The sequence below is a fragment of the Leptonychotes weddellii genome, chromosome 2 (genome assembly GCF_054177405.1).
Source record: "Leptonychotes weddellii isolate Sample4059 chromosome 2, ASM5417740v2, whole genome shotgun sequence".
NCBI lineage: Eukaryota > Metazoa > Chordata > Mammalia > Carnivora > Phocidae > Leptonychotes > Leptonychotes weddellii.
In genome coordinates, this window is record NC_138370.1 from 44,281,990 (window position 1) to 44,297,211 (window position 15,222).

At 50.0% G+C, this 15,222-nt stretch overlaps 1 protein-coding gene across 2 annotated transcripts in view; it reads right to left on the minus strand.

Annotated features, from left to right (window-relative positions):
* Positions 1–523: 523 nt before the first annotated feature.
* FAM167A (family with sequence similarity 167 member A) overlaps positions 524–15,222 on the minus strand; it is a 42,925-nt gene continuing 28,226 nt past the window's right edge. For both annotated transcript variants that reach the window (XM_081810752.1, XM_081810749.1), the window contains one exon: positions 524–3,740. In XM_081810752.1, coding sequence (XP_081666878.1) covers positions 3,477–3,740 — 264 coding nt within the window. In that variant the 3' untranslated portion in view covers positions 524–3,476. The remainder of the gene's footprint in view (positions 3,741–15,222) is intronic.

A 15,222-nucleotide genomic window follows, 5' to 3' on the forward strand; every position in this document is an offset into this window, starting at 1 on the left:
TTTCTCTTATGTCCTCTCTCTCTTCCTTGAGGACTTTATATAGGCATGGTGCTTTTACTATAATCCAAATACCCAAATCCAGAATCCCAAATTTATGTCTCCAACACTGGCCTTTTCCTGAAGTCCAGGTCCCTATAGCCAACCACTTACTCATTCCCCTCTGGGATGTCTAATAGACATTTAAATGTATCATGCTGGAGATAGCTACTGGTCTTGCCCCTCTGCCCCAATCATGCTCCCCTCAAAGCATCTTCATTCCAGTAAATGGCACCCCCTCCATCCAGCTGCCGGCCAGAGGGTGGTTCTTCATTCCTCCATTTCCTTCACACTCCACATCCAAGCTGTTGGTGTATCTTGTTGGCTTTACCTCCAAAGTCTGTCCCAAAGCATGTCCCAAAGTAAATCCCAAACCCATCTTTCCTCCCTTCCTCCCTCTTTTCTCCCTCTCTCTTTCTTTCTTTCTCTGTGTGCTGTAATAGGAATGAGGTAAAAGAAAACAAATTTCTCCCCCTTATATAGTATCTTCTTTTGAAATATTTTTATTTCACTTCTTCTAACAGCAATATAGAAACAAAGAGTCATAAAAAATAAGATTATAAATTGTCCATCGATTATGTAATAGCACTTGATATTGCTACAGGGAGGAGGCCCCGGGGCCGGCCCAGGTCCTCACAAGCCTCCCCAGGCTCCCCGGGCCTCTGTGATCTCTGCTGAGTCCATGAAGGCACCACACGCTGCCGTGCATGGAGAGTCAATGGCGACCTCGTGGTTTACACCCACAGTCCTTGGGGGTGACACAGAGATGGGCAGATGATGAGTTAAACTACAAACAGTATTGTGTACACGTGGTGGGCCAGAAGTGGCCCCAGGATGCTGGCAACGCAGGTTAGGTGGCAGGGGACCCACAGACATCGCTTGAGCCCCCATAGCAGGGACTTCGCAACAGGGAGCTGACGTGCGGAGTTATTTGTGTTCCCTGTGGGAATAAGGGAGCTAACAGACACTGGATGATGAGTAAGGAGACGCACCCAGGCTCCTCCACTCTCATCTCCGGTCCCTTCCCCTTTCTCCTCCATCCTCATCCCCAAATTAAATTCTCTTGGGGGTGAACTAAGCAAAAGAGCTGAGATGTCTAACCTGTTCCAAAAAGTGTGCCCCGATCTCGGTTTGCTCTCAGAGAACAAAGAAAGGAAGGGGACATTACGTGAGCTGGACAACTAAATTGCCAAGGTTGACACCAATTCAATTGGATTGACAAAATCAACTAAAGCCACTTCAGTTGAATCCAATTTTTTCAATTCCTGTAAAGACTGATTTCTAGAAAGAAAAAAAAAAAAAGGCAATTTGGCATTATTTTCAGAAGATGGAATGGGCTTTCCCGTGTGGGTGTATGTGTACCTGTGTGCCTCTCCAGAGCAGGTGGCGTGTGGAGGCCACTCTGACCCCTGCCATCTCAAGGACGTATCTCAGAGAAGACTGGCGAGAATACCTCAGTAGGACTTGGCAGTCCTCGTACAGAATCCCTGAGGAGAGACAGCTCGGGGTCGAGAAAATCCCCCTCCCTTCCTGCCTCAGGGGGAGCAAGTCTAAAAGGTCTGGCATCCCACCCAGGTCTCTTCTGTGGACCAGTCCGCTGGTCCTCAGTCACTGCTCAGAGTCAGGCAGAAAACACCTCTTATCTACGTTGTTACACCTTTTGCGAAGGAAGCATAAAGCCTCTGGCTCTTTGAAATCACAAGGAAGACACCAAGTTCTTTTCTAACTAGGGACCATTCACTCACGTCCTCGCACTGCCAGCCCATTAAAGAAAAACAACCTTCCCAGTGTAGGTCAGGGTGTGTGTGTGTGTGTGTGTGTGAAGTGTGCGCGGGCCCCAGTGAGACTATACGAGAGGATGAAACATGAAAGAACATCAGGACACCTTACTCCGACCATGGAAGTGTGATTGGTAATACGTGTTCTGTGGGTCCACTTTCCAGGCATTGCTCTGAGTTGGACCCAAATATTCTGAATTGCAAAGTGAGAGGTACGTGTAGGGGCTGCGTGAGGTGGAGAGTAGAGGGCTTGGCAGTTTGTGGGTTTGGCAAAACATTAGGACCGTCTTTGGGGTTCAAGTTCATTGATACGTGATCTGTCTAGGCATTCTTAATAATGATTTAACCTGTTGATAGTAGCCACTAAGGAGCCGTGTAATCTGAGGGAAGTCATCTTCTTTCCCTGGTTTCACTTTACTCCTTTATGAACAAGAAGGCTTGAACTAGATGACGTCAAAAGGTACCCCCAGCTGGGGGGAGAACTTGCACCACGTGGCATTCCACGAGGCTAACTTTCCTCGCTGTTGAGGTCTCAGTCCTCATGCTTGCTGGGCCTCATGCTTGTCAGTAGGGAGAACCTTTTCAAATCAAATCCTAAACTACTGAACTTGACCTACCCAACTGGCATCACCATGTGGACAAAAATCAAACAGTTGTGAACAAGTTAGCAACAGATTAGTAACAGTCTGATTCAATTAAAATTAGTGATTTAAATCAGGCACAGAATGTCAGAGGAGGCTCAGGGTGAGCTTCCGAGCTCCCTCGAGTCTTTCTGAGGGGGCGGGGTGGGGCAAGAAGGGGACAAAGGTGATGCCACCAGGAGAATTCGGTGATGGGAAATCCACGGACAGATTTGCCTAGTCACTCGGGCACTCCCCTGGAGGTGCAGGGTGGCGGCAATGGGACTCTTTGGAGACTGGGATTGGGGTGTGCGGCCAGGGCAGGCAAAAGAGAGGGTATCTGTGTTTGCCCCGCCCACGCTGCCCGGGTGTGTCCTGGCACGCGCTGAAAACAATAGACGTAACACCAGTAGTGCCAAGGTCTAAGAGTGACCACAGCCAGCGCCCAGCAGAGGCGCTCCCGGTGGCTGTAGGGCCTGCGGTCCTGAGCTCCACTTTGTCGTTGCTCCTGGTTTTCCTTTCCTGGTGGGTCCCTGTCAGGGCTGCTGAGTCACCTGTCTACCAGCCCGTACTTAGAAGACAGCAACAGCAGATGGGCTCACCTGACATACCTAATCACCTGCTCCCTGGATGCTCAGTGCCCTTGGGGAAGCTTTCTGCAAGAATCACAGTGTTTGGGGGCCCCCCTTTGGGATCCCAGATCATAGCACCAGTGATTCCGGGAAACAGGAATGGGGGGGCAGTGAGGGGAGGATGGAGACGTGTCATGCTGGGAGCCAGGTCTCATTGAAGATCTGGATGGAGCGGCCCTTCTGCAGAACACTTTGGGTCACGGACAGTCAGAGGGTTGTGGGGCTCCACAGTCGGGGCCCCCTGAGAGAGCACCTGCCGTGGGTCTGAGGGCCCACGGTTCACCAGCCACAGGGAAACCCTGCCTCTGGGGAGACCCACTCAGGGTAACGCAGCCTCAACGCCCTTCCCACGCCCCCTCCCCGCCTCCCAGACACTCTGCTCTGGTCCCTCTGCCCCCTTCTAGGGCTTCTCAGCACAGAGAGAACCTCCGGGAGTTGATGTTCATCTTGGTGACTCCAATGAGCTTGAGTGGGGTGGAGAGACTGAAGGAGGAGGCGAGCGGGGAGTCGCAGAAGAGATCAGACAGCTCGTCCCGTTCCTCCAGCTCGTAGGTGGCATCGTTGAGCATCCTCCTGTGCAGGTCACAGGTCTGCTCGATCTTTAGCTTGTTGATGTCACTGCGCAGGCGCATGAGCTGTCTGGCCAGCTGCTGGTCCTGCAGCCGCATCTCCATCTGGAAGGGAGGAGGGGAGGCATCAGCAAAGAGCTGGGCTGGGGGTTGTAGTTCCATAGTCTCTGACAAACACAGACCCGCTGATAGGAGACCTAATTAATGGCTTGCATCATCACTTGGTCCACCTGGAGATATTGGCACATTCCCTGCTCAGGAAGGTGAAAAGACACACACAGCAAGATGATGAATGGGGACAGATGGGTTTCCCAAACAATACTTTGTGCTAGGCTAGATACTATGCCTAAATCCTTCTGGAAGAGGCACATGCCAGTCCTGGCTTAAAGATTCAGTCTCATTGTTTACAGATACATACAGGTGGAGTAAGAGTATAAAGGAACACACGGGAGTGGTAAGTGCCAAATTCAGGAGCATGATTACCGCTGGGTGGGAAGGAAAGAAGGTGGTTGGGGAAGGTTTACGGGGGCTTCAGCTGTATGGGTAATGTTTTATACCTTATGTTGGGTGGTGGGTATACTGTTAGATCATTCTTTAAGCCTTTAAACATTTTAGAATGCCTGCAATATATTTTTTAAAGATTTTATTTATTTGAGAGAGAGAGAGCAAGCAGGAGTAGGGGCGGAGGGAGAGGGAGAGAGAGAATCCTCAAACCGACTCCCCGCTAAGCCCTACTTGGAGCTCATGACCATGAGATCATGACTTGAGCCGAAGCCAAGAGCTGGACCCTGAACACGCTGAGCCACCCAGGCGCCCCTGCCTGTAATATTTCTTAATAAAGTTTCAAAAAAGCCAAATAAATATGTAAATATATGCTAATATTTACTGAATGTTTTACTATGAACCAGGCACTGTTCTAAGCTCTTCAGGTATGTATTAGTCTTCTCAGGCTGCCGTATAAAACCGCAGACTGGGAAGCTTAACCAATAGACATTTATTTTTCATAGTTCTTGTGGTCAAGAAGTTCAAGATCAAGGGGTGGGCTGATTCTATTCTTACTGAGGACCTTCTCCTGGCTTGCAAATGGCCATCTTCTTGCTGTATCCCCACATGCTGGAGAGAGAAAGCTTAGCTTTCTTTTCTTTTCATAGGAACATTAATCTCATGATGGGGGCCCCACTCTTATGACCTCAAAATCTAATTACTTCCTAAAGGCCCACCTCCAAATACCATCACACTGGGGGTAAGGGCTTCAACATATGAATTTGGAGGGTGGGGCACAAAGATTCGGTCTATAATGGGTATATCAACATGCTACAGTTACTCTTCACTGCAACTCTGTTAAGTAATATCACCATCATCATCCACAAGTTAGAGATGAAGAGGCAGAAGTTCACGAAATCAGTCACTGTGTCAAATCACAAAGGGTATAAATGGCAGAGCTGAGATGAGAAACCCAGACAATCAAACTCCGGAGCCCAAGCCACCGACAAGGAAGTCCTGCCTCTTCAGGTACTGTTGAGTAGGGGGGATATGGAGTTAGTCCCTGCTCAGTGAACTAACAAAAGGCTCATGATCTTTTCAGTGCCTCAGCGTTTTTTTTCTATTGAGGAAGGGAAGTGATAATAACCCCACACCTGGTCTAACATCTTTACAGTTTCCAAAATTCATCTGTGTGTCCCGAAGGATTAGCAGGGCAGCTTGGCTGAGTAGTTTACAAGTCTGGAAGACTGTCAGTGCATTCTCAGTTTCACAGTTGTGCATGACAGAGATGGGGACTGGAGCTCACAGGATCTCAGTCTCCCAGCACAGAGCCCTTTCCAGTAACAACACTTTGTCACGAAGACAGGTCCTCAGCTCCTCCTACTTGACACGATATTTGATTCCTTCTCACTGTTTACTCTTTCTGTCATTGCAAAGGGTTATTGTTTTCACAGTTTTGTGTCTTCAAGCTCAGCCATGTCCTTCACCTGGTGCTTGGAACCGAACTGACGTGGAGAAATTAACCATGAGATCCCAGGGGGACTCTTTCCATTGTTATGCAACTGAACACAAACGGTCTCGGTCTCACTTTTCCCCTGTTAAGGTTTGGAATTCAGTGCATTGCCTGGTAGAAAAATAAGCGACTTCACCAGTAAGCATTTTATTGTTCTTTTTTTTCTCTTTCATTTTTTAACGTATTTCTACAAGTCCCTTTGCTTTCCATTTTTGCAGATGAGAAAAATCATGATAAAAAATCTTGCATGAAGATCAGCAAAGTATTTAATGGCAAAATTGGGGTTAAAGTTCATAACCCCCAGTTTTTTAGTTTCTTCTCAATCCTTGGGCATAAAAACCCAAATTTATTGCCAATCAGAAATTCTATTGGGGCGCCTGGGTGGCGTAGTCAGTTAAGCATCTAACTTTGATTTTGGCTACGGTCATGGTCTCGGGGTCCTGGAATCCATGCTCAATGGGGAGTCTGCTTGAGATTCTCTCCCTCTCCCTCTGCCCCCACCCCTGCTCTCTCTCTCTCTAAAAAAAATAAATAAATCTTTAAGAATATTCTATTGATTTAGAATAGCACCAAATTAATGATGGCAGGCTCATCCCAGGGCAGTTGGTCATTCATTCATTTGTTATGGAGCCCTTGGTCATGCCTGGAAGTGAGCTAGGTGTTGTCTAAAACCCTTGTGAAGGAGATGGTGGTCAAATTTGTCTGAAAGACAATGCCAGCTCATACCCATTGCTTTATCTAATAGGGTCTTTGAGGAGTTTTGATTGAACCACTTCTCTGGGGGTATTTTATAATTTGAAGATAGAGCTCTTTGAAAAGATAGGAACTTCATGGTTTAGGTTTGAATTTTGGTCCCAAGAACTGGATCTTAGGTCTGAAAAGATCCTTTAAAGTTGGAGAATTTCAGGTTTGAGCAGGTGTCTGGGAGCATCTGTGAGATATGGCCTGCAGGGGTGCCTGGTGGGGGAAGAGGTCTATTTTTCTATGGCCAACAGATCCAGTCAGAGGTCAGAGAACAATTTAGGGTTGAAATTCCATCAGAGTTAGCTGGAAAGAGGGGTTAGTGTAAGGCACGTGTCCAGTTCTCTTTGACTGGACAAAGGCCACCTTGGTAGGGCCACTTCACACACTCATTCAGCTTGGATTCATTCAACTCTGCATGAGGGAAAGAAGAGAAATAAGACCACACTTCCAACGGGGCTGAGGATTCTGGCCATTCTGCTTGTTGGTACCCCAAAGCACCAGGAGGGAGACTGGGAACCTGCTGTTTTCCCAGCAGACCCTGGTTCTGAGGGTGCCTCAGTGCGAATAGCTGCCCTAGGAGTCACTCAGAGCATATCTTTTGTTATGATCCCTGAATGTAAATCAGCCGCTGCATCTGATGCTCAGAGAAACGGTGTTCCAACACCACAGGGAAAACCTGCCGTGTTGGCCCTATTCTCACTCACTAAGGGATTTTCCAAGGGTGATTCTGTGCCTTAAACATTAATTTGAGCCCCCCACCTCTTAAAATGTAACTCTGCTGTAATCAGACCAAATCCATACAGAAATGAGCTCCCACAGCTAAAAAAAAAACCTAAGCAAAATGTGCAGGTGCCCCCCCCCCAATTTTTTTTTGTTGTGGTAAAATACACAGAACATAAAATTTTTACCATCTTCATTACTGTTAAGTGTGCAGTTCAGTGACATTAAGCACATTCTCATTGATATGCAACCATCCCCACCATCCACCTGCAGACCTCTTCATCTTGTCAAACTGAAACTCTGTCCCCATTAAACTCCCCCTCCCCCTCCCCCCAAAACCACCACCATTTCACTTTCTGTCTCTCTGAATTTGACTGCTCCATGTGCCTTATATAAGTGGAATCATACAGAATCTGTCCTTTTGTGACTGGCTTATTGCACTTAGCATCATGTCCACAAAGTTCATAGAGCTAAGAGGCTTTTTAGATTTTAACCTTTTCAGAAATGTTCAGTGAACCTAAGTCTTTGCTGCTCCTGTTTGCCGTGAGTTGGAAGAATGGCAGCTCCCGAGGAAGGTGGGAGAGCTGGGACGGGACCTGGGCTGGGGATGGAGGCCCTCCTGCCTTTTTCTTTCTTCTCTGCCAAGAAGGCACTCAGGCAGCGATGACCTCACACCCCATCTTCTGCCACCTACCGTCAGGTGCATTTGACACGTATTACTTCACCGCATCTGCTCACAGCTCTAGAAGAGAGGTATTTCGATCTGTGTTCCAGATGAGGAAACCAACTTAGAGAAGTTTAAGGGACTGTCCAGGATTGGCCAGCCGGGGTGTGGTGCCCTCGGAACATATCAGAGCCCAGAGCTGGGGGCCTCTCCATGGCTTCCTCTGATCTGGAGGTGGGCTGGGTCCCAGAAGCAGTAAAAGTGGGAAACCCATTGCTCTGGGGTTAGACCCTGGGTTCCAGTGGAGCCCCCTCCTCACTAGCTGTGTGGCTTTGGGTGAGTTACTAACACTGCCTGAACTTGTGTCTTCATCTAGAGAGAAGAGATGCTGTCTACTCCAAGGACTATGAGAAGCATAGTAGATAATAAGTGGTAGCCACATGAGCTGATCGCTGCCAGTCAAACAGAGGTAAGAGGTTCATCCCTCAAGCTCTTTCTCTCTGTGCCAAGGTGCAGACCATAGAAACTGGCCAGAACCTTCCACTTTCAAGACTTTATTAAAGCAACTGAGATGCTGGCCCTAAAGCCTGGTCCTGGTGACTCAACTATCAGTGTGGGTTAATGCTCTCCCTGGCAGACTCCACTGTAGGACGTGCTGATTTCTAGTTCCCCTTCCTAGGGTGGCCTGTTGTTCCTGCAGAATAAAGGCGCCTGCTGGATCCTTGGAAGAGTGCCTACAATTGCACTAATCCTGTAATTAGGGCAGAGTACTTGGTGAAAGGGGGAGAAATGTCAGTGTGTGGTGGTGACAGGGCGTGTTCCTACCGGGTGAGGAAGCACATGAAGGAGAAGGTGGCCGATCGGTGGCCTCGTAGCAACAGGGGTGCTTGGCTAGAGCCAACGCAGGTAGGATAGCCAGCCGAGGAAATTCATGGAAGGACCTCATGGGAGAGCGCTCTGCTGGGAGGTCTCTGCTGTGGCCAAGTCTCAGGGGGAGTTCGAAGACAGGCTGACTCCTGCCTCTGGGTGGGGTGGGGTCAAAGCCAACGTTGCAGTAAACTGATGTGGAGGCAGTTCCTCAAAAAATGAAACATAGGATTGCCACATGATCCAGCAATGCCTCTTCTGGGTATATCCCTGCAAGAATTGAAAGCTGGGGCTTGAATATTGACTTGTATACTCGTGTCCATGGCAGCATTAGTCACAAGAGACGAAAGGTGAGAGCAACCCGTGTGTCCATCGATGGAAGTACAGATAGACAAAATATGGTCTGTCCGTACAGTGGCGTATCATTCCGCCATCTTGACATATGGGGGGCCTTGAGGATGATATATCAGTGAGAGAAGCCTTCCACAAAAGGCACAAGGACTTTACAATTCCACTTACATGACGTACCTAAGTAGTCAAACTCACAGAGACAGAAAACCGAATGGGGGTTGCCAGGGGCTGGGGGGATAGGAGAATGGGCAGTGAGTGTTTACTGGGGACAAAGTTGCAGTTGGGGAAGAAGAAAGCCCTTCTGAAGATGGACGGTAACGGCTGTGAATGTACCTAATGAATTGTACACTTAAAAATGGTTAAAATGGTAATTTTATATAATATACATATATTTTACCACCATTAAAGAAACAACAAAAGCTACACATTTGGGGTGGTCACTCTGACCTGGTTTGCCCAGGACCTTCCCAGTTTTAGCCCCCCGAGTCCCATGTCCTAGAAGCCTCCCCGGTCGCAGGCAAACCCCCTCCCTGTGGCACGTGTGGATGCTGCAGGCATTGGTGAGAAGGACCCCTCTTGGCCAGAGGCCTGTCTGTCTGTGGGACACATTCTTTAACTCAGGTGGCACTGGGGACCCACCAGACCCTGAAGGAGGCGGAGTGGTCTGGGAGGTTGAGGGCTTCTCTGAGGTAGGTTGGAGGAGGAGGGACCACAGAAGGAGGGGCTCAGACCAACCCGCAAGGGGAAGAGAGTGTTTCGTTCTTTGGCAACGGCCCCTGCGGCATTTGGAGAAGTGGCATTTTTGTGGCAATCTGGATCATTTGCTTCCTTCCCCAGCACCCCTTGCCCACTTGCCCTGTGTTCACTTGCTCAGTCTAAAACCCTGAATGATGTCTTGGCGTTCCAGGGAAGCTCGTATGTCCGTTTCTTGAATAAAGTCTTAAAAGCACGAGGTTCTGGCTAATACCTTTATTCCTAGTTGCCTGTGGGATGTGCTAGAACACTTTCTTGGGTCTGCTCTCTGCAGGTCTAAAATGCCCTGAAGATTTAAGGAGTTTGGAAAAAATACAAAAGACCGGTGACTAGCAGACCTTCAGGAGCAGAAGAAGCAATTCTTCTGAACATGCCGCCTTTGCCCGCCCCAAACACTATCTCTAAAGCTCACCCCAGAGAATGCCCTATGCCCAGGGCAAACCAGAGGGACTATGAATGAACTGGATTGAGGCACATTGGGATTAGCACAGATCTGGGAAGACAGAAAGAATCCCGAGCTGTTCAAGTGCATTTAGTTTAATCCCTATTTCTGAGGCTCGGATCTAAGCCACCCCAGTCCCACAGTCACGATCAGGCTCTGACTGATGTTGAAGGGAGACGGAGTAGAAAAATCCAGGCCATTTTCTCAAGCCGCCCGTGAAAGGGCAGAATGCACTGTATTCTCTACGAGACGTCATTCTTGAACCTTAGAAATAGTTTTTGTAAGCTGTCTGGTGATTTATATAACTTAACCGAAAGGTCCAGCTTATTGTTTTCATCTGTGCTGTGTAGGAACACACTTAGAAGCCCAGAGAAAATATTATTCATTATTTGATCTTGGGTTTGGCTTCTGAGAGAGAGTCAAAATAAGGCTGTTAGGAAAGCAAGCAAGTGGTGTCACTGAAATGTGCTGCTGGAGGCGACTTTAGGGTCTGGGAAAAAATTAAAAACATTTTTTTCAAACACCCCTAGAAACCAAACTGCTCGGGGGCTGATTTTCCAGCAAAGCTGTTGACTCGAGGGAAGGCTGGAACATGCTTCTCAAAGGGCTCTCCGCCGGTGGCAGCAGAAAACTCTTCCTGGAGCAGCTCATGGCTGCCACTCTGATGCTGCTGGCCTTGGGCGGGCGCCATGCTGTCCCTGGCCCAGGGCGTGGGTGGGCCGAAGGGCACCACGGCTCCCATTACCGGGCAGAAGATGACTCGTCTGTCTCCGCTCCTCCGAGGGGCTCTTGCGCTCCCCTTGGAGCCATTGTCCGCTGGGAGGGAAAGTTTGAGCAGAGCCCAGAGCCAGGGAAGAGAGCAGGACCCTGCCAGGAACTGTCCGTCCTCTGTGGCAAGAGTCAAGCTCTACGTGTATGGCCAGGTCTTTGATTTTCAAACTTGGAAGGTCCGAGGCCAAACTGCATCTTCACCCACGAGGCTGGCCTCTCAGAAGGACAGAGCGATGCATCCTGAATAGCCCCCAGATCCATCCCCAGAGGCTCTGGGTTCCAGTTTGCTTTGGTCTGAATGTTTGTGTGACCCCAAAATTCACATGTTGAAACCCTAATGCCCAATGTGATGGTATTTGGTGGTGGGGCCTTTGGGATGCGCTTAAGTCATGAATGGGATTAACGCTCTTATAAGAAACTCCAGAGAGATCCCTCCACCCCTTCTTCCACCATGTGAGGACTCAGCGAGAAGTCTGTGACCTGGAAGTGGGCCCTCTCCTGACCGTGCTGGTCCCCTGATCCTGGCCTTGCAGCCTCCAGGCTGTGAGAATTAGATAATCTGTGGTTGAGAAGCTACCCAGGCTGGGGTATTTTGTTGCAGTGGCTTCAAGAGACTAGGGCACAGTCCTAGATCAGCCCCTAGTGAGATGAGTGGCTCTGGGCTGTTATGTGACCCCTTTATGGAAAGGGGATGCTGATCGTCTTCCCCTACCTGATAAGACTGCATTCTGGACATGAGGTGGATCCTGGAAGCTGCACACCCAGGAAAGGAATCCTGTGTCCTCTGAGTGAGAGCAGAAGAGATAGGCGCTGTGGCCGGGCTGGGAAGGACAAGCCCAGACTGGCATGTCCACAGTCACCCCTCACCCCACACTCCACACTGTGGGTTCCTTCCTGCTCCCCCCCCTCACTGTCTGCACTGAGCCCTACGCTCAAGAGGCTGATGGACAGGTCTCCCCCTTCTTCAAACTTTTCAAAGGTACCACCAGCCCTCCTGGCTCTCTTGCTCTCTCCAGCCTCAGCTCTCCCATTCTGAGCCTCTTACCCTTCATGGCAGTGACAGTGGGTCCTTATTCCCTCCCCTAGAACCACTCCTTCCCATCCCATCATCCTTCAGGCCCAGCCCTAGCCCCCAAGCTCTGCAGGTTTTTCTGCAGGACGACTTTCTCGCCCAGGCTACCCTCCAGGCCTGCGGAGAGGCAGTGAGTAGAGTGAACAGAGCACTGGCTTGTGGATTCAAAGTCCTCCATTTACCACTCACTGGTGGTGCAACTCTGGGCAAGTTGCTCAAGCTGTCTGAGCCTCAGTTCCCTTATCTGCGTAATGGGCATAATCATAACATCTGCTCTCGAGAACGACATGAATAACACATATATAAGACACTCTGTATAGGACATGAGGTTCCATAAGCATTAGTCCCACTTTATCCCCCAGAACTGCAGAGCTAAACATTTAGTTATTTCCTGTATGCCACTTATCTCTCCTACCAAGTTACAGGAGTACTTGAGTGCCGAGGCCCCGTATGATTCTTCTTTGCTCACCAACAGGGCCCGGAGCAGAGCTGGTTGCCAAATCATACTTCCCACACACTTTGCAGATGATTGCTTACACCTGACACCTGTGTCGCTCCTCACACTTAAGCACAGCCCCGTGGGGTTGGCAGGGTGGCGTTAGCATCCCCTTTATCACGTGGCTTATCTGGGTTCACGGAGCTGGTAATGCTAAAGCACTTCAGGATTTGAAATGGAGGCAGGGGACCCTCCCAGGCAGGGTGTCCTTCGTTTGGCCGGTGTGGGGCCTTCCCCAACTTCCCGGCCACTGCCCTGGATAGCCAGCGGGGGGTCTCGTGGGACCGACAGCCAGTCTTAGGGCTGTGCCACTCAAGGCAGGCTGCTGGAGCGAGGCTTCCAGCCAGACTGCAGGGGGGGCTGGCTCGGGGACTGTGTTCCTGCTCCCCCATGAGCTCCTCGCACTGCCTTCACATTGTGCCTACAGGGAGCGCTACCAGTCCCGGGCGGGGATTGCGCTTCCTTAAGACATTGTCTGGAGATCTCCCCTCTTCTGTTCCCTCTCTCATTCTCTCTCTCTCGCTCTCAAATAAATAAATAAAATCTTTAAAAAAAAAAAAGACATTGTCTGGAGATCAATCAGCCGTGGCCAGGGCAGCTGTCAACTGAATGAAGGATGCTGAGGCGCCCTGACTTCCATAGAGAACCCCGAGAAGACCTCTTGAGCACCCGCGTTGGGACTTCTAGACTTCTCCTGGGTTCTGGGCTTCCAAGCTTGGACACGGACGGAGTGGGAGTTTCACACCGGATGCTGAGCCAGCCCACGAACCAGCCAGAAACACTGACTGACCACGAGTGAGGATTGCTGCTTGTGGGACGAGAGCTCTCTGGAGCTGGGGCTTGTATGAGTAATCAAGGCTCCCGTGCACCTGTAGTTTCTATATATAGATTCTCACGGTGCCTTCAAGAGGAAGTGAGGCGAATCTGTTCTCTGCCCCACCTTCCAGGCATGATGGAGGCCATTTCGCTCTCCAAAGTCATTTCACACTCCATTAACCTGGAGCCTGCCTCCTTGGAAAGAACAGATGGTTTGGGCCTCATCTGCCTGAGGGAACTCGCAGCAACTTAGGGCACCAGGGTGAACACAAAACCCACCTCGGGAGAGTATTTGCTTGCCTGGGAAGCGGCTGTGACCCAGCGCCACCCCCCCCCCCCCATAGTCCAGAGTTAGGGCATGAGTCAGGGCTGCCCCCTCCCCCACACGCCCCGGGTGCTTAGTAAGGTCACCAACTGGTGAGTGCTGTGGAATGTGGCCAGCAGTGGCCCTGGGGGCTGTTGGCACAGTGTGAGCTGGGGGTGGAGGGGTGGGGTGGAGGGCAGGGCCCGAGCGTGTGGCAGTTGACTGATGGGCACCCATGGAATCTCTCCGCATATCTCCTGCCCTCATTGGAAAACCAGGGTGATCAGCCCTTTCGCTCCTCCCTGCTCTAGCATGTGGGGGCTCTGTGCCTCCTTCTAGCCAGCACTGTTAGAACTAGCTCTATCAGAGGGGTCCTCCTCAGACGCTGGTGCTGGTGGGCGCGCCTGCCCTGCAGGGGTGTCGTACGGGAGGCCAGGACTTCCCACTGGCTTGGGACTCTCCTTCTCCCCGGGTTGCTGTGGCTCCTGAGGGCCAGGCACTCAGGTGCAGACCTGGAAACCGTTTCCCCTGCTGAGGGCTCAGCTGCCTTGAGTGAGCCTCTCTGTCACCTTTCCCTGGCTCTTGCCCGCTCACTGACTGTGTCTGGCTCAGGCCTGTGCCCAGGGACATGACCAACAACAGCCTCTGGGCAGTGCTCAGATTTTTTTGGGGGGGGTGGGGCTGGTGGCAGCTTGGGAACAGGGGTGGGTCCTGAAGCTTATAAAATAATACATCCCTCAGAAAGGGGAAGTTCAGCCCAGGGGGATGTCTCAGGCTTGAACAGTCCCTTCTGCACCTCTGTGTGACCAGACCCGGCCTTTGTATTACAATAATGAAGATTTCTCAGAGGGAGAGGGGAATTCTTGGAAAAAGTGCAAAATCAAGCGAATTTTGGAGAATAACAGCCTAGAGTTCCAGGGGTTGAGAGGATGTGTTGAATGAGCCTAAAACGTCATGAAATATAAAGTGGCTTCATGCTCATTCGATTCCAAGAGCAATTGATTGTATAGCAGCCTTTCAAAGCAGGGGTTCTGAGGTCGGGCAGCTCTGGGTTCAAACCCCCACTCTGCTGGTTGATCTTGGCCAAGTTACTTTACCTCAGTTTTCCCATCTGCAAAATGGGGATGGAACCTACCTTAAAAGAGCGCTGTATTAAATGATGTGATGAATATAAATGTGCACAGGACATTTAGTACAGAGTCCCTGACTATCTCGGTAGGTATTTATTATATACACTCTGCCAGGTAGGTATTTATTAGATCCATTTTACAATAACAAAACCTGGGGCTAGGTTAATCGGTTTTCCTAAAGTCACACAGCTAGGGTATAGTAAAACCTGACCGGAAGTCTAGTTTAGTTACAAATTCTATGCTTTTCCCACTCCACCTGTGACTCGTTAGTGATCCAGTTGCATTAGAATCACCCACAGGCACTTGTTAAGTTCCAGACACCGCCCCAGATGTATGGAATCTGAATTTCCAGAGGGTTGAGAGGGATCTGTATTTTTTTTAGAGATTTTATTTATTTGTCAGAGAGAGAGAGAGCACAAGCAGGGGGAGCGGCAGGCAGAGGAAGAAGCAGGCTCCCCGGG